This window comes from Simochromis diagramma, unplaced genomic scaffold (assembly GCF_900408965.1).
Source record: "Simochromis diagramma unplaced genomic scaffold, fSimDia1.1 OVJJ01000646.1, whole genome shotgun sequence".
In the NCBI taxonomy this organism is placed as follows: Eukaryota; Metazoa; Chordata; class Actinopteri; order Cichliformes; family Cichlidae; genus Simochromis; species Simochromis diagramma.
Window position 1 is genome coordinate 1,087,186 of NW_024387279.1, and position 19,118 is coordinate 1,106,303.

Below are 19,118 nucleotides of genomic sequence, written 5' to 3' on the forward strand. Positions count from 1 at the left end.
TGTGCCTTTGCAGGGAGAGATTAAGCTGTCTGTCACCATTGAAGATGAAGCCAACAAAGACCTGCCTTCAGCAGTGCAACTGTTTCGACCTATCCGTCAGTATGTTTACGGAGTGCTCTTCAGCCTGTCAGAGGCCAGAAAGAAGGCTGAGAGACTCGCCATGAGGAAGAACTGCCTCCCTGAGTGTGAGTTATGATCAAACAGCTCCTTTATGTCTGTTTAACACTGTAGTGAAAACTCACGGGCGGGGATTTTGAGATTAGAGCAAGACTGAGAGCAGGGCTCTACACTTCCACTGTTTTTTCCCTCTTAGGGGTACTGGTTTCAAGTTTCAAATAATGAGGCTGGTGTGAAATGTCCCAACAAACATGCCCGTGCGGGCTCACTGGGGCTGTGTGCACAAGGCAAACCCACACAGGCCCCAAGCGGGTGTGCCCACTTGGGGCCACAGCAGCCAGGGCCCTTAGAAAATAGTCACTGGGACCTTGAGAGGTAAAACTGTTGTTGGGCAGACATGGGCCAGTGAGTGTTTTTGTAGACAAACAGTATGGGTTGCACACAGAATTCCTCTTAGGAGCCCAAAAGGAGCAAAACTGCTGTGGGACACACGAGGGAAACGTTTTTTGTTCATCCACAACTATTGAGTGTGGGCATGCGTGGGGTTGTGCTGGTATAAGACAGAGTATTTTGAACTGAACCATGCAAAGCTACTCTAGTATGTGTAGTCCATAAGTAGAGCTCTTTTGTTGCATTAGTTTGTTATCTACAGGTGCATCGGTAGCAACTGTGTCGGACAATTCTTAATTCTGATTTGGATTTTTTTTCTGAGAACTATAACTCATAACAGATTTTCTGACTGTTCAAACCGAGGCTGCTGGCTCTGAGCTCCAAACAACTTCAGACACTTTTACTTTGTCAGCTTGTTTAGAATATCCAACGTCAGCAGCTCAAGTGTCTTGTTAAGTTTGTTGCTACAAACCATTTTGTGGTAGTTCTCTGTGACAAAGTGGGTGAGCAGCTGTCACACTTTTATAATTTCATTACAAGTTCATTTTCCACACTACAGAGGTCCTTCGTTTATTGTGGGAGTCATGTTCCAAAAATAACCAGCGACAGGTGAAATCTGCGAAGTAGCCAGCTTTATTTTTTACAATTATTATAGATGATTTAAGGCTGTAAAACCCGTCACTACACACTTTATACACTTTTCTCAGACAGGCACGAACATTTTCACACTTTTTCTCTCTTGTTTAAACTCTCAAAGTTCAAACCTTCGTAGAAGAATCAGTCCAGTATTATAGAATGAAACCAAGGATCAAACCCTGTTTTATGTCCAGAACATGGGAACAGAGCAGCTGCCAGAGAATTCAACATAAACAAATCAATGGTACGGAAGTAGAGGAAGCAAGAAGAATGAGCTGAGTAAAGTTTGACTTATCTGACTGTTTTGTTTCGCTTAATGCGCCTTAATGCGCCTTATAATGGCTGCCATCCAGCCTCGGTACTGCGCTCTCTCGCACTTTTCTTGTTTTTGTTTATTTTCTGCGCTTTTGGTCACTCAGACCACATCACTTTCTCCAGAGATCAACTGCTTAACATCAGGCAGTCATCTCACTATAGTTCTTATCCATTTTTCACAAACCCGGAAAGTTTTTTGGAGATTTTAGTTGGAGGCGCAGCAGCTCTCTGTGGCTCCTGGAGAAGACGTAGACGGGGGAGTCGCGCCGGTGCGCTGGTGAAACTACGTCGGCGAGGATTCCGCACGGCACTCCCCTCCATTCACCTCGCGAATCTCCGCTCTCTTCCAAACAAAGTCGACGAATTACTGCTCTTAAACCGGACTAACAAGGACTTTGCACGCTCTGCTGCCCTCTGCTTCACTGAAACCTGGCTCAGTGAGCGAGTCCCAGACGCTGTCTTAAATCTGCCGGGCTTCCAACTTCACCGGGCGGACCGCGAAACAGAGCTCTCAGGGAAAACAAGGGGGTGGCGTCTGCTTCACATTAATGAAGGTTGGTGTACGAGTCACGTGTACAGAAACACTGCAGCCCACACTTGGAAGTTTTCTATCAATAACCTTTTATCCCCGGGGTTTCTCCTTCATGCGGTCGGGTTACATCCGCCACAGGCCAACGCGAACAACGCACGTGCGAGCGGCTGACCAGATACTCCCTGGAGAGGAATTCCGGATCCTTTACAATTTCTGGGATTTTCAGAGAAACCTAAACTACGACTCCCTAAATCAGACAGCATTAGTCTGCCCACCAGGGCAGACATATAGTTGTCCACACAGGCAACCACTCATACTGGATCACTGTTACACCACTCTAAAGATGCTATCGCTCTGTGCCCCGGGCAGCTTTGGGCATTCTGATCACGCATGGTCCATCTTATCCAGTTTATAGCCAAAACTCAAACGTGCCAAGCCTGTAGTCAAAACTGTGAAGAAGTGGACTAACGCAGCAAAGCAGGAACTGCAGGACTGTTTTGACTCCACTGATTGGACTGTTTTTGAAGCTGCATCTGAGAACCTAGATGAGCTCACGGACACTGTGACATCATACATCAGTTTCTGTGAAGACGTGTGTGTGCCAACAAAGACCTTTTGCACATACAACAACAATAAACCATGGTTCACTCCTAAACTTCAACATCTTCGTAAGGCCAAGGAGGACGCCTACAGAAGTGGTGACAGGGTCCTGTACAAGCAAGCCAGGAACACACTGACCAAGGAGATCAAAGCAGCTAAAAGGATCTACTCCCAGAAGCTGGAAGAACGGCTCTCAGCCAACGACCCTGCATCAGTGTGGAGGGGCCTGCAGGAAATCACCAGCTACAGACGCCCCCCACCCACTATTGAAGCAAACAAAGACCTGGCCAACGAGTTAAACACTTTCTATTGCAGGTTTGAGACGGACAGACTCCCACGCCCCACCCTCCCCTCCCCAGGGACATTGCTTCAGACATTGACCCCCAACACATCTTCCACCTCTCCCCCCTTCACCCTGCCCCTCCCCAATCAAGACTCAACGACCACCCCCACCCTCCCCAATCCAGACTCAACGACCTCCACCACACCTCTCACCCCCCTTTCCTCTGAAACCCGGTCCCTCAGTATTGGTGCCCCTCAAGGATGTGTCCTCTCACCACTACTGTTCTCCCTCTACACTAACGACTGCACCTCCAATAACTCTGCTGTCAAACTCCTAAAGTTTGCAGATGACACCACTGTCATTGGCCTCATTCAAGATGGTGATGAGTCTGCATACCGGCAGGAAGTTGAGCGGCTGGTACTCTGGTGCAGTCAGCACAATCTGGAGCTGAATACTCTTAAGACTGTAGAGATGACAGTGGACTTCAGGAGACATCCCTCAACTCTGCTCCCCCTCACCATATCAGACAGCCCTGTGTCAACTGTGAAGACCTTCAAGTTCCTGGGTACAACCATCTCCCAGGACCTGAAGTGGGAGACCAACATCAACTCCATCCTCAAAAAGACCCAGCAGAGGATTACTTCCTGAGACAACTGGGGAAGTACAGTCTTCCACAGGAGCTGCTGATCCAGTTCTACACTGCGGTCATTGAGTCTGTCCTGTGCTCCTCCATCACAGTCTGGTATGGAGCAGCCACTAAGCAGGACAGGAGCAGACTGCAGCGGACTGTACGGGCAGCAGAAAGGATCATCGGCACGCCCCTGCCCCATCCAGGATCTGTACCTCTCAAGAACCAGGAAACGGGCAGGGAAAATCATCGCAGACCCCTCACACCCTGCACACAGACTTTTTGATCTGCTGCCCTCTGGCAGACGGTACAGAAGCCTGCAGACCAGGACCACCCGACACAGGAACAGTTTCTTTCCCCTCGCCATCTCCCTTCTTAACAGTTGACCTGTCACACTGCTCCCACTGCCAGACTGCAGCTGCACCTTATGTACATTTTGTAGTATTCATTCCACCTCATTCATTTCTGTATTTTATGTATATAAGTTTAGATTCGTTATTTATAGTTGGTTTACATAGCTTTGTGTATGTATGTGTAATGTGTATATATAGACACTTGTGTGTGTGTGTGTGTGTGTGTGTGTGTGTGTGTGTGTGTGTGTGTGTGTGTGTGTGTGTGTGAGATCTACATTGCTGTGCTTGAGAGCCACCATCTACCGGAACCAAATTCCCTGTATGTGTCTGCACATATACTTGGCCAATAAACACGATTCTGATCTGATTCTGATTCTGATAATCTGAAAATTATGGTAACTTTACCTTCCTTTAACATGTCCAGAAATCCAACTTTCTGTGCGATGGTTAGCATCTTCCTCTGCCTTCTGGGTGCTACCGCAGCTGCTTTTGACGGTGCAAAACGTTTCGTTGACATTGTTGTGTTTGCTGTGGAGAAAACTTAGAAACATACAGTGCATCACTTCAGAGTCACACTGCTAGGATCGAAGATTTATGTAAATTTGACAAGCTGAACGCATTCAGTACTGTACAGCCAATCAGGACGCAGAACACAATGCGCCGTAAAAAAATAAAAAGAATTTTTAAAAATGCAAAATTGCACAAAAGAAAATCCACAAAACAGCGTTACAGCGAGGGACCACTGTCCATCATGTTGTTTTTTCTACCATACATGTGCGTATTTGCTATAGCTTCACATACTAAACTTGGTTTCTTTGTGTTAGCATTATGTTGCAGTTAATATCAAAGCATGTACAAATGGTAAATGGCCTGCATTTGTATAGCGCTTTTCTAGTCCCTAAGGACCCCAAAGCGCTTCACACTACATTCAGTCATCCACCCATTCACACACTGGTGATGGCAGCTACATTGTAGCCACAGCTGCCCTGGGGCGCACTGACAGAGGCGAGGCTGCCGGACACTGCCGCCACCGGGCCCTCTGACCACCACCAGTCATAATTATAGTATTATATTGTTATAAATATTGTTCATCCATTCTCTTCCAATTATCCACATCAGGGCGCGCGGGGCTGGAGCCTATCCCAGCTACCATGGGGCGAGAGGCAGGGTAAAGCCTGGACAGGTCGCAGAGCTAACGCAGAGAGACAGACAACCTTTCACACTCACATTCACACCTATGGGAAATTTAGAATCACTACTGAGCCTAACCCCACTAACTGCATGTCTTTGGACTGTGGGAGGAAGCCGGAGAGGAGCCACACAAACACAGGGACAACATACAGACTCCACACAGACAGACCGGCCTTTCTGTGTGGAGTCTGTGAGGCAACAGCGCTGACCACTTGGCATTGTGTTTGTTTGTTCTGAGCCACCATGCAGGTCATTGTTGACATCACTGCGCTAAACCAAGCAGAAGGGTGCTCTACTTGTAGAATTGTTTTCTTTTGTTTCTTTCAATGTGTATTTTTCTTTTATAGGGACCCATTTAGCTGTGTTAATGATCTGTGAGTGTTTAGTGACTGTTATGAGATTTTCATATGTACACGTTAGATTTACAGGTTTGAGCTGTTGGTACCGGCTAGACTAATTAGCTGTGAATTGACAGCCTGCATAGAGTCAGTCAGAGGTTGTTTCTGGTGAGGAGATGATGTGTGCTGCTTCTTTTTTGTGTTGGTTTGTTTAATATGGAGGTCTAACTTTCACATGTCACAGAGAACACTGTAAATAAACTCCTCACCTCGGAAAACTCTAAATATTATTTTTACCTGCCTGCCCAGACTAGCTTACATTCTGTATTGTTGACTTGGGTTTACTTTGAATGAAGAAGACACAAAGCTCACCAAAGTTAAGAACTCGATTACAGCCATAGCCACATGCTAACCACATCTGGCTGTGAGTGTGTGCGAGTGACCGCTGTGCATGAAAGGGACCAGCATATAATCAGATTTGAGCGATTGACTCGTCACCGGTCTAGGCCAAGATCGGTGAAAATCATCCGATTCTGGTTTCGGTCCGTTCGACCACTGTTGATACCTGTTATGTCTTTAGGTTTGACTGGAACCTTTGAGTCATGATCAACGTGTAAATAACAGCTATTGAGCCCTAATACTGATATAAAGCTGGCTTTTAAACATATTTTTTTACATGCTATAAAAGTACGAATCGTTCACTATTTTTTGTCCTCCTGCAGACACACATGTCATGGTTAAAGAGTGGGCTGCCTACAAAGGCAAATCTCCCCACACTCCAGAGCTGGTGGAGGCTCTGTCCTTTAGGGAGTGGACATGTCCCAACCTCAAGAAGCTGTGGTTGGGGAAAGCCGTGGAGGACAAGAACCGCAGGATGAGGGCGTTCCTGGCCTGCATGCGCTCTGACACCCCGGCCATGCTGAACCCCGACAACGTCCCCACGCCCCTCTTAGTGCTGTGTTGTGTGCTCCGGTGAGTAGCCACAGTCTGACAGCCGGAAGCAGTGCGATGCTAAAGTTTAAGGGAGTGAGGATTGATGAGGACGGGCTCGATCGGTTCCCGCTTTCTGTAACACTGTTAATCTTCTGTGTTTTGCTTCAGGTTTATGTTACATTGGCCAGGAGTAAGAATTTTGCGTCGTTACGAACTTGACGCTTTCCTAGCTCAAGCACTTTCTCCTAAACTTTATGAACCTGACCAGCTGCAGGAACTTAAGGTGATTTTATAGTCTTGATTATATGAGGAGCGTCTGAGAACTGCATCCGGGAATATCTCGGCTATAATCTGCTGCTCAGTCAGCCGTTCCCTTGCTTTGTATTCCACCTCTTTCTCTTCTCTGGACACTCCTCATGTTCCTAAAAACAAGCTCTGCAAAACACTGTTTTGCAGAGCTTGTTGTTACTGAAGCTGTAGCTTTGTGTTAAGAGATGTATTTGTAGAGCTTTGCGGGATTTCAGTGACGTGTGTGGATGGTTTATAAATTCAAGAGAAGCTGGATCGATTTGACCCTTTTTAATTGAACCATCCACACGAGCTGTGCGCTTTCCTCTTTGTGGTTTCTGTGTGTGTAGCTCCCCTCAGCCTGTGTCAGAACATCTGGGTTGTGTGTGTTGGCTTTCTGTCTTGGCTCGATTAGCTTGTTCGTCGCTGTGTTTTAGCAGCTGAGTGTGAATGGGCTGCTTACACCCGCTCTGTGCTTCGCTTTGCAGTTCCCCCGTTTCAATCTGAATGGTCAGCAGGGCTGTTAGGGGTTGGTAGTTTTTTATTTTCATTTCAGCATTTTAGAAGTTTTTCATATTTTGCTTCCACAGATTGACAACCTGGACCCTAGGGGAGTCCAGCTGGCTGCTATGTTCATGAGCGGCGTGGACATGGCTCTGTTCGCCAATGACGCATGCGGGCAGCCGATTCCCTGGGAGCACTGCTGCCCGTGGATGTACTTTGATGGCAAGCTGCTTCAGAATAAACTCGTCAGGGCCAGCAGGGAGAAGGCCCAGCTCATCGACCTCTGTGACGGTCAGGTAGATTCAGCCGCACCCGTCTCACGTCAGCAAAATACGCTCCAGTATCAAGGTTGGGATAGGGTTTTCTCATGCTTCTAGTGTATTTGAGCCTGCTGTATTTGCCATTAATATTGTTGTTGTAGCTTAATGAGTGATGCTAACTTTACACTCTCAAAGCTGTGCTGTAGACATTCAGGGAATCAAACAGTTGAACAAAACAAACCCTAAACTGTGTCCTGTATGGGGTTCAAAACATATATAAACAGAATACCATTTGCCCAAAACTCAACCCTCTGGGCTTTATGGTGGCCATTTGTGGCCATGAACAAGCTGAGAGGGAGTTTTTATGTTTTTGCTCTCCCTGCACAAAAATAACAATGCATTATAATCAATGTTCATGTGAATCAATTACACGCCCCAGACTCTACTATTAATAATACAAGAAATTCCAGTAGCAATGCAATTATAGAAAATTGTGAGATTTGAGGTTGTCTTCCAGCTAGTGCAGTGGACAAACAAACTGGTGTTTAAAGGGTTAAAAATGTAAAACGTAATAACTATTTTATATTTATGAAAAAAACTAAAGTTAGTTAAAAGCTTTATGCAGAAAAAATGGCAAAAAAACATAAAAATGATAAAACTTACAGACCTAATCTGTCGGTGGACACTTTTGGCCTCAAACAAACTGAAAGGGTCGTGATTTTGAACAAACCCAGAGGGATAAGTATATGCGTCCCCGAGTGCCGCTATTGGTTATTTACCTTCATGCTCACATTAGAGTTGGGCAATATGTTCTAATTTTCCAGCTGAGCATCTTCAGTCCAACAACTGACTGTGGTGTGTGCAGAGCCATCTTTTCCTATTTGGACCTACTTACATGTAAAAATGATTAAAAGACTTACAGTTATGGTTTGCATTAACTCATCGTGAGCATGGGTGCTGTGGTAATTTGGGGCTTTAATGATTTCTTTGAACTGTTCTCTCTCCAGGGTGGAATAATTGCATAGCTGCTTTAATGACTTTAAAAAAAGGTTTACAATTTAGAATTTTCTGTAATCCACACAGGGTCAAAAATATAAAGAAAAGCTCAGATATTTACATTTGCTCACTGTTTTAATAAGAGAGAAGGCCAAGGCCTATTAACTTCTCGTTAGTGATTATGATCGACTACAACAGGTTGTTTCTCTTAGCCAGCATAAATAGGGTTTGTTTGACAGCATTCATTAGATGGAGCAGTACTCAGAACAGTGGGGAAGGCCAAGGAGCTCAGCGAAGAGCTAAAAGGAGAATTGTAGAAAGGTTTCTCAGTGCCAGTTAAAAAAAACAGTTGTATGTAAGTACAAGTTATTTAAAGTTGTCACCATTATGCCAAAGAAGAAGGCCTAAACTGTGATCCTCAGATGAGAGAAAATTGGTTAGGATTTTCAGGAACAACCCACCAAGGCTCCGAGAACGCTTGGGAAACTGAAACATGGACACGGTTGGTTGTTCTAACAGGACACACATCAAACATCATACAGTTTTAGCTTGTTGGTAACAAAAGCACCTGGATAAGGTACAACTTGGTAATGGGTATTTAACTGGATATTATTGTGAAGGTCTGTATATATAATCAATTCAAACCTTTGCATTGCCCAGTTTTTTTAATCATTAAAGATGTGTGCTGTACAGTTGTTCCACCCTGGAAACAGAACAGTTCAAAAGAATCATTAAAATTGCTGTAACATTCATGCCACGAGTGTATGTAAACGTCTGACCACAACTGGAAATGAAGGAGTGTAAAAAATGGGTACAACCTGCTATTAAACAACGGCAAAGAACAGCTAACAATATTCCAGCATCTTGCCTAGAAAAGCATTCTGCTGTATTTTATTAGCTCTGAAATGTGTCTGAGAAAGGAAGCGTGATTTCCACACTGGTGATGAAGTTCCTTAAACTGACCATAGAGGGCAGGGTCTCTTCAGCAAAGCAGTAGCTACTCAGAAGAGTAGCTACATATGTAGCGATATATGTAACTACTCAGAATGAGAAACAAAATTGTTTTAAGTGACTTCAAACAGGACACGGTTATCAGTTCCAGGCTGGTCTTAGTTGTGTGGGAAGTTTCTGAAAACTATCTCTAGGTTTTACGGAGAATGGTCCAAAAAAAAGTTCTCTTGATGGAAAGGCCTTATTTATGTCTGTGGTTAGAGGAGAATGACTAGAAGGCTAAAAGCTAAAGGGAAATGTTTTCAATAAGCACTTGTCACAGACGAGGTCTGCAGGAGAACGCACAAATCTCGAAGCAGATGCACTACAGAGACAGAGAACCACACTGGTTCACTTCTATCAGCTAACAACAGAAAACTGAGGCTCCAGTTTTCACTGGCTCATAAAAATTGGATGAGAAGATTGAGCAGCTTTTGCCTGGTTTGAGCCTCGATGTCTGTTGTGACATTTTGGATGCTAAAATCAGTATTTGGTGTTAGCAGCATGAAAGCGTGGATCCATCCTGCCTGTATTAGCAGTTGAAGCAGCTGCTGGTGGTGTGTGGACATATGTTCAGCATCATTTAAATATCGCGGCCAGCCTGAGTATTGTTGCTGACTACGTTCATCCCTTTATGACCATAGTGTACGTATCTTTGATGGCTCCTTCGAGCAGCGTAAGCACCAGTGTCACAAAGCTCCTATAATTCCAAACTGGTTTCTTGAACATGATGATGAGTTCACTGCACTCAAACGGCCTCGACGGTCACCACAACACAGCAGCTTTAGAGTGTGGGGGTCGTCTACTGAGTGCCTGAAAATAGGGAACTGACTGAAGATGCCTGAGATTGAAGGTAGTCTGCACACATATCATTAATCTTTAAAACTGCACATTTAGTTTAACGCATTCTTAAAAATTTTAAGGCTGTTCCTGTTGTTTTGTTGAAACTACTGTTGAGCACCTGTTGTCCCAGATCTCATGAATCGAGGCGAAAGGCCAGTTTCATTTTACCGTGATTTAATCAGACACTGAACATTTTCTTGTCAGACGGCGAGCACCGCAGCTGATCTAATGAAGCTGTTAAAGGGAGGCACTGTGTTTAACTGACAGCAGTGTGATATTGATTTTATAGCTGCTGATTCAAGAGGCTGATGACTGCACAGACAAAAAGAGCTCTCTATGTTAAGCCAGTGCTTGTGTGATATCTCTCTCTTCAGGCTGAGCTGGCGGCCAGGGTGGAAAAGATGCGTCAGAGTATCCTGGAAGGTCTCAACTTTGCTCGGCCACCTCATCTGCCTCCTTTCCCCCCACCGCCACCTCTGCCTCCTCACGGGATGCCTTTCTACCCTCCCACTGGTTATTTCTACAATCCGCCTCCAATGACGCCTCCTGCAGGGAGAGGCAGGGGGGTGCCCGGTGAGTTCTGCTCTTTAAAACATGTAGCCCAGATTAAGGTCATTTCTCACAAGTCTTCAGAAACAAAGCGTGGTCTTAACATTTGATGCCAACTTCTCGCTGTTTCTGTAAGGATTGGAAGCAGTCCAAACACAAGGTGGGAAGCTGGAGATCGCCGGCACTGTGGTGGGTCAGTGGTCTGGTACACGACGCAGCCGAGGAAGAGGAGGCATCCCTCTGCAGGTGGTGTCTGTCGGTGGACCAAACAGAGGGTAACGGCAGAAAGATCGAACGTCTCGCTCATATTACTTTGAGAACAGACTTTTCCATCATTTACGTTACACGAGCAAACTAGGAAAACACCACTTTCTTCTTTTTACAACTGCAGAAAATGAGACTGTGTCATTCACATCAGCATATCGCGCCCATAGTGAAGTAATACGGCTCGATGCATGAACTCACACATTTTTCTAGACTTTTCGAATCTGAACTTTGTGTAAAACGATCAGGTTTCTTTGTAATACACTTTATGACTGGTCCTGATGTATGGTCTAAGCCTTCCTGTCTATAAGCTCATGTAAAAACTACTTGTTTTTCATGTAGAGATTCAAAATGTGGCAAAAACAGCAGATTAAAATGAATCTACAGTGGAAATCTGTCTGTTTCTTGCAGTCGTCCAAGAGGCGTGATTTCTACACCGCTCATAAGGACGTTTGGTCGGGGAGGACGGTACCACGCCCGAACCTTCAAGAGCCAGGGAACGTACCTGGTAAGTCAGTCATGATTTCATTTTATTTGGAGGGACTGTGCAGAAAAAAAACATTATCTATGAAAGAAACAATAACACTGCTCTGGATTTCTAATTCCATCGATGCAGACAGGATCCCCAGCACAACAGATAAACACTAACTGTTGTGCAGTTAGGTCCATATATATTGGACACTGACACAAGTTTAGTTTTTTTTACCTGTTTACTGAAACATGTTCCAGATATACTATGGACATAATGTGCAGACTCTCAGCTTTCATTTGAGGGGATCCACATTCAAACTGGATGAAGGGTTTAGGAGTTTCAGCTACTTAACATGTGCCACCCTCTTTTTAAAGGGACCAAATGTAATTGGACAGTTTACTCAAAGTGCTATTTCACGGACAGGTGTGGGCATTTCCTTTGTTATGTCATTATCAGTTAAGCAGATAAAAGGCCAGGAGTTGAAGAAAAAAAAGCAAAAGTGTGGAGAAGGTGTGCAGCTCATGATCCAAAGCATGGCACAGAGGCAGTGTGATGGCTGTGAGCGGCACTGGCACACTAGTGTTTACTAGCATTAAAAAGGAGGAAGCCCAACATCTGAGTTCATCCATGAGTTCAAGACCTCAGGCTGTCTTTGCCAGCAAAGAGTTTTCATACAAGTGTTAGAAATGAACATTTTATTTTCAGTTATTCAATCTGTCCTGTTGCTTTTGAGCCCCTGAAATGAAGAGATTGTGTTATTTTTGTTCAACCCACTGAATTAAAGCTGAAGGTCAGCACTTCATCATTGTGGTAATGTACAGAACCACAATGTCTGTCCAAATATGTATGGACCTAACTGTACCCCACTGACCTCCATACATACAGGCAGCGATTTGAGGCCAAATTTCACATTTCATTCATCGCTCTATCAGACCTGTTGCCACATCTTCAGTCCAGCTCTTGTGTAGCAAATCCCAGCATTTCGTTCTGTTTTCTTTAAGAACAACAGATGAATGTGTTATTTATGAATTAGTGCCGGATGTATCTGTCAGGCCACTGCTAGATCTCTGTCTGCTTTCAGTTTTCTCATCTTTTTGAAGGACACACTGCACTACAGTCCAGTGTAAAAGCTTGTTTATGAGTTTGAAACCTGAATGCTTATATTAATAAGTAATTGTGTTGATCTAGTTTAAAATACTGACCAAAGCAATAGTGACTGTACGTTTGCCATCATTGGTTATTGACCATCATCGACCATTTGAAGCTTTAATCTTCAAGTTTATCATCAGTGTCTGAAATTCTCAGTGTTTGTCACACGTGGATTTTGGTACCAGAGAAATGAATAATTCCTAAATTGAAGCTCAGCCTGTAGTTTGCTTTCCCAGGAAGGTACCTCACAAAACTCCCGATGCAGCTGTTGGTTTTTCCACTGTTTAATTACGGTGCAAAACCAGAACATAACCATTGTGTGAGCTTTCAGCATGGGAACATGAGAGGGAACTAAACAGGCTCCCTGCATGTCTCTGGGCTTCCTTTTGCTGCTAATTAACTTCTAAATAACTCTTGAGTCCTTTTGTTTGTTGGCAGGACTTCCAACCCACAAATGCATTTTTCTGTGCCGCACATGATTTTTGTCCTGACTTTTGTAACATGTGGGCCTTAATAAGCTCTAAATATCCTCTTCTACTGTATCACACCATTGAAAACACACAAGTTATTTTCATTGTTTCTGTGTTTCTAAATGTTTCCGACATTTTCTGACCTATGAAGGTCATCACAGTGCACAGTGCCTTCTGGGTCTTTGACTGGTTGCATCTAACATCTACTATCATCATTTCTACCAGTATAAAAATGGCTGTATTTGACTGTTATCATCTAAAAGAAACAATGAGAGTGATATTTTCTGTCTGATATTTTCTGTCTGATATTTTCTGAGTAAAGAGTAGAAAAATGCTGATATAAAATGACAATCTTCTGAAGACCCACAACTGTTTTCAGCACTTCTGGTGTTGAATTTTATGCATGTACTCCAAGTACTCACAAAACCTGCTGATTTCTTTTAGATATCTTCTCTATCTTATAGTTTGCGTTTTGCTGTTGGTCTCTCTTTTGGTTGCTCCCTTTAGGGGGCGCCATAGCGGATCACCTGCTTCAGCCTGTCCATATCATTCTGCTCCTGTCACACCACCGCGCTGTATGTCCTCCTTCACTGCATCCATAACTTTTCTCTGAGGTCTGCTTTGTCCAGTACATTCACTGTCCCTGTTTATGTCTAAGCCATCTCAGCCTTGCCTCTAACTTTGTCTCCATGCTGTCTTCAGCTTAGCCTCCTGTGTCTTTGTCAGTGCCACTGTCTCCAAAATCGATCTTCTTCACCTCGCTCGGTCCCTCTATATTTCTCTCTCCAGCCGTGGCAGATGGCTGTTTGTCTGCGGTCTAGTTCTGTTAGAGACCACTTTCTGTTAAAAGTGAGTTCTTCCTCCCCACTAAAGCAGGGCGATATCACCAAAAATATTTATCACGATATACATTTGAAAATGTGCGATAACGATATAACTGACGATATAACTGACACTAGACAAAATACTTTACAACTCCACAACTTTATTAGTGCAAAAAAAAAAATCAATGTATTTTCACTTAAACAAGCAGCTTTTTATATGTGCATTAAAGTTATATAAAAATTTAACACTGCAAATGCAAATTCCTCGCTGACAGTTTAACCAAGTGGAAACTGGCCGACATATCCTCAGCATAACCATGTTTAATATCCACAAAACTTAAAAAGAGGTTATACACACACAATACGATAATATTATGTTGAAGCACAGTACGTATCACTCCGCGAGGCTCCTGCCTACGACAGCCGTAATGCTCCAACAATCCATCAAGCGGTGCGGCTTCGTAGCTTAGCAAAGTCGTACTAAAACGTGACAGATATTTGAGCGCCGTGCACATAAAATCGTTTCGAGGTCAGTAAACACAACCAGAATTCATACATAAGGCGCACGGGATTATAAGGGGCTCTGTCGATTTTCAGAAAAATCAAAGGATTGATTTTAAGTGTGCCGTATTTTCCAAAAAACACGGTAATAACGACGGCCCGCTAGCATGCTCTACCAAAAATAGTGCTTTGTTGTGTATCTGACGGGCGAAAGCTAAACCAGTTCCACACCACTGAAGTTGCAGCATTTTTACAAACCAGTTCTGGTTCATCTGTTTCATTCAACGATCCGCTTTCGCTCTTCTCATTCTCTGTCGCCGTCATGCTTTTTCCGCCATGTGCGTATGAAAACAAAGGCACTGCGCATGTGCGTTTTACTCATATTCTGTCGCGATATTTCATTTTCGTTGCCCAACATTACACCGGTGTTACCGTGAACGGTATGATATGGCCCAGCCCTACTCCCCACCTTTGCCATGTGCAAGTGATCATTAGATTGCTGGGGCTCTCTCCCTCTCTTAATATTACAGGCTCTTCTTTAGATGACCATTGGTGTGAACAGGCACTATATAAATGCAGTATAAACAACAATGGTGAGATTTTTTTTAACCTACCAAACTCAGAAATCTACAGCTTTTTAAAAATATCATATTATAACTGATGACCATCACACCACAGGCTCTACTTGCTTAATCTATTTGAAAGCAGTTTTATAGTGTTTAAACCTTTCTCAATATGGAGATGTTACACGTGGTTAGAGCCATTGGACTGTGCAAAACTTAACAGCTTGCTTCATTTCACAAGTGTCAATGTGCATCATTGACAACACATTAGGCAAAATACAGTAAATAAACAGGGGTGACTTCACTTTTGAAGCAAATTATGTCCCTCAGTTATTTCTATCTATGTAGTCTATAAGAGTCTAAAGATCAAAGAACCAAATGGGTTCTTTGATCTTTTTTCCTAAAAGATTTTAAGTCACTGTAGCCAGTCGTGTTCCCTTTCGAGCTTTGCTATATTTTAGGCAAGCTACATGACTGCATGCTGCTGAGCTTTCTCTTCTAGCATAACTAGTTTAAGTAACAGACAGTGTCACCTTTGAGATGGCGTGTAATCCATGCATTTTATTCCTACACTTCACCTGTTTAGAGCTATGCCTTTTGGACATGTTGCATGGGCACCGTGTCCAAATGGCAATAAATAGAAAAAAATGGGTGGATGATAAAGTCTGCATTCTCAGGATTTCTTTGAAGAACCCTCACCGTCATTTTTTCTGTCTGTCTACCAGAGCAAGCCTGCTTACAAGCCTGCTCAAACATCTGGAAACAACCTAGTGAAGGACCAAAAGAAGCCCAAGCAGGAGGAAAAGAAATCCTCCCCTGCACAGCACGGTGAGAGCTTAGCCATGGAGAACGGTGTGGAGGACAAGGAGCCAGAGCAGCTGAACGGAGAGAGAGAGGAATGTGGGGCTCTCATCCAACCTGAAAGTGCCTTTAGCAGTGACTCCAAGACGTGCAATACTAATCCTCACTTAAATGCACTAAATGTAGACAGTGGCTGCCATAGAGATGAAGGTCTAGAGGTCACTGTCTCAACAGAAGATTAAACCTATTTTTCTAGAGAGGGTGAAGGATGAAACATGGAGCAAGGTTAGGAACACGAGGAAATATGGAAAGCTTACATTCATTGTACTTTTTTCTTTTCAAACAAAGAAACGAGATGTAATTCGGATCCCTCTCTCTAAACACACGAGATCCTAACACCGGTAACCTGGAGTCACTCACTCCCTTGTCACTTCAAATCAGAGGGTTACTGCTTGAAGACGCTTTAATTTGAAAATATGAGTTCATCTGTGTTTGACCTGCTTCTAGTACTTACCGTGTTGCAGGTATGGATTTTGTGTTGTCATTGTAACCGCTCAGTGAAACAAGTGAGGCATAATCTTGTGCTTCCATCACCACTTTGAGTTGTGTTCATGGTTAAACAGCTCTGTCCCTCACTAGACGTGAGCTCCACGCTGTTTCGCTTATGTAACTGTAAGTAACGCCTCGAGAAACAGCTCGCGAATCACACGCAAACAAAGAAAGCTTGAATTGGGGTTTTGAGCTGTACTCGAAGATGTAGAGCTGTAGTGTTGCCACTTTGATAGAAATCTTCTGCATGGTTCGCAGTCTAACCAGTGTGTAGTTATTATGCATGCTGTCCTTTTTCTTCCATTCTTCCCGGTGCCCAATTACAAATTAATGAAACATCTAATACCAACAAAAGTCCCAAAAAGTAGTTGTTCTAACCTGGAATCTTCTTGTGATATTGACCTCTGTTGCATTAAAAAAAGGTTATTTAGCCACTTTGGAGTAGTGTATTCATGCTATATTGTTCTGTTACTGTTTCCTGTTTTAGTCAAAAAAATGAAACTCACCCTTTGTGTAGCTAAAAGGCAGCGTGCTCCACCTTTAAATCAAAACTTTAGCCATTAACCAGTAATCATTAGGGAGATTTCCTTTAGTGTTATTTATACACTTGTAATTCCTCTTCACCAGAATCATCATTTCATGTTTTCACTTAATACTGCCAAAGCTTTTCATCTATCACTAGTGATTGGAGAGATGGTGTAATCTCCTACCCCTGTCCCCCTTGCAAGAGCTAAATGGGTTACCTTCTGTGTAAGTTGATCAGAGTTTCCGCCTAACTCTTGGATTGTAAAAGAATGAACTGCTGATGGGTTTGGTTGAATGTTCGTGGATGTTGGTGTGGTGTACTTGAAGGCAACTTAGCTACAATGCTTAATAAAACTATATTCTTTTAGTACACACTGTTGGTGGTTTATTGATCTCTCTTAACACTGGGACATGTAGTCATAACACTGTGGTGGGCTGCTAAGTTTACACAAATTTTTATTTTTTTTATATCCAAGTGACAGTCAAAAGAAAGATTCTGCACCTACACCCATTGCCTGTCTTCCACGAGGCTAAGCAGATACACTGCAAAAGCTAGTAAGCTACTGGCACAAGAATAGCGGTGCAATATCACACTTTTTACTCCCCCACCATCATAGGAGGGAAGAGAGCTGGGTACCCCAGGGAGAATGGATGATGCCCAGGATGAAGCTGCCTATTGTACTTTACCTTATTATCTATCATACATAAACTGTCCAGGAGTGGATGATCATATTAACCATGGCCAAAGTTTCAGATAATAAGGTCAGTGTATTTACCATGTGATCCAAAAATGCCCACAATATTAGAGATGGACAGAGAGCGAGCACCTGGCAACTGTGGGGAGGAAGAACTCCCTTTTAACAGGAAGAAACCTCTGTCAGAACTACACCTGGGGAGGTGCAGCAGTATGATGTAACTACTTGTTGGGTGAAAGAGAAGAGACCACAAACTGTGGTCATCTCCCACACAGCTCTGTGACAAACAAAGTTGTCATCCGGTCTTTAAGTGATGACCTGATGAACCCCGTTTCCAGGTCCAAACTACTCTGCATGTATGTATTAAGGCTGTTGTGTTTTTAACATGTGTTAATGCTTTGTATCTTCTTCTATTTAATCTGAACAAGCCCCTAAAAAAAGTCAGTGATCACTGTCGGCTTCTCTCGGTTTCTATCATCACTATTCATCTGCAGCATGTTTTAAAGCTCAGTTTTTAAAACCTCACATGTAACTACAGCCCAGCACATGCAGCAGTACATTAATAACTAACCTCGTAGTGTGGATGGATTATCTCAGTTGTTCTCCTGACTGAAGTTTGGCCCGTTTACAGCTTCCTGCCATGCGATTGCATTTGTCCCTAACCATTGGGAACCCTCACGTTAACAGCTGTAAGAAAAAGGACGTTTTCTTTGGACTCTATGGAAAAACCTTAGTACACATCCCATGATTTAATAGCTCGTAGAAGCACTTTAGCAAAAACTTGAAGTAATTATTTTCTGTATGCCATTATCAGTCTCTCACATCGTTCTTGAGAAATTTTGCCCCACTCTTCATTACAACCTTGCTTCATTTCATTGACGTTTGATGGCATTCATTTATATACTGCTCTCTTAGGGTGCCATCACAGCATTTCAGTTCTTGACTTTGGGTGACTGCAACACCTTGATTCTTTTGTTTTCCAGCCATTCTGTTGCAGATTTGTGCTTGACATCACTGTATTGTTGCATGACTCAGCTTCAACCGAGCTTTAGGTGTTGGACAGATGGCCTCATATTTGATGCTCAAGCACCTTGGTAGACAGAGGAGTTTATGGTCAGCTCAATGTCTTCAAGGTACCCAGTTCCTGTGGCTGCACAACGAGCTCAAATCATCACCCCTCCCCACCACTGTGCTTTACAGATGGTATGCAGTATTTATGCTGATATGCTGTGTTGGGTTTTTGGGCAAACTTCTTCGCCTTGGTCTTGTCGATCCAAAGGACATTATTTCAGTAATCTTTTGGTTTCTTCAGATGCAACTTTGCAAACCAAAGCAATGTTGCCATGTTTTCTTTAGAGACAAAAGGCTTTCAGACAAGCCATAGTTGTTTGGTCTTTTTCTAAATGTAACATGTTTAACATGCTAACTGTAGCGGGGGGTTTGCAGTTTCCCTGAAGATTACATGGTTTGATTGGGGGTGAATTTCTTCTGCTTTCATAGAGGTGAGGCTGCATAGAGAAAACTTTTTTCACACCACTGTAAAATGGCTTGTTTAATAC

The 19,118-nt window shown here is 43.4% G+C and overlaps 1 protein-coding gene across 1 annotated transcript in view; it reads left to right on the plus strand.

The window, feature by feature from the left end:
* LOC120715915 (constitutive coactivator of PPAR-gamma-like protein 1 homolog) overlaps positions 1-17,236 on the plus strand; it is a 29,625-nt gene extending 12,389 nt beyond the window's left edge. The window contains exons 10-17 of the mRNA XM_040003194.1: positions 14-185; positions 6,106-6,355; positions 6,485-6,599; positions 7,195-7,404; positions 10,572-10,770; positions 10,883-11,021; positions 11,422-11,518; positions 15,715-17,236. Of these exons, the coding sequence (XP_039859128.1) occupies positions 14-185; positions 6,106-6,355; positions 6,485-6,599; positions 7,195-7,404; positions 10,572-10,770; positions 10,883-11,021; positions 11,422-11,518; positions 15,715-16,032 (1,500 nt within the window). The 3' untranslated portion in view covers positions 16,033-17,236. The remainder of the gene's footprint in view (positions 1-13; positions 186-6,105; positions 6,356-6,484; positions 6,600-7,194; positions 7,405-10,571; positions 10,771-10,882; positions 11,022-11,421; positions 11,519-15,714) is intronic.
* The last annotated feature ends 1,882 nt before the right edge of the window (positions 17,237-19,118 follow it).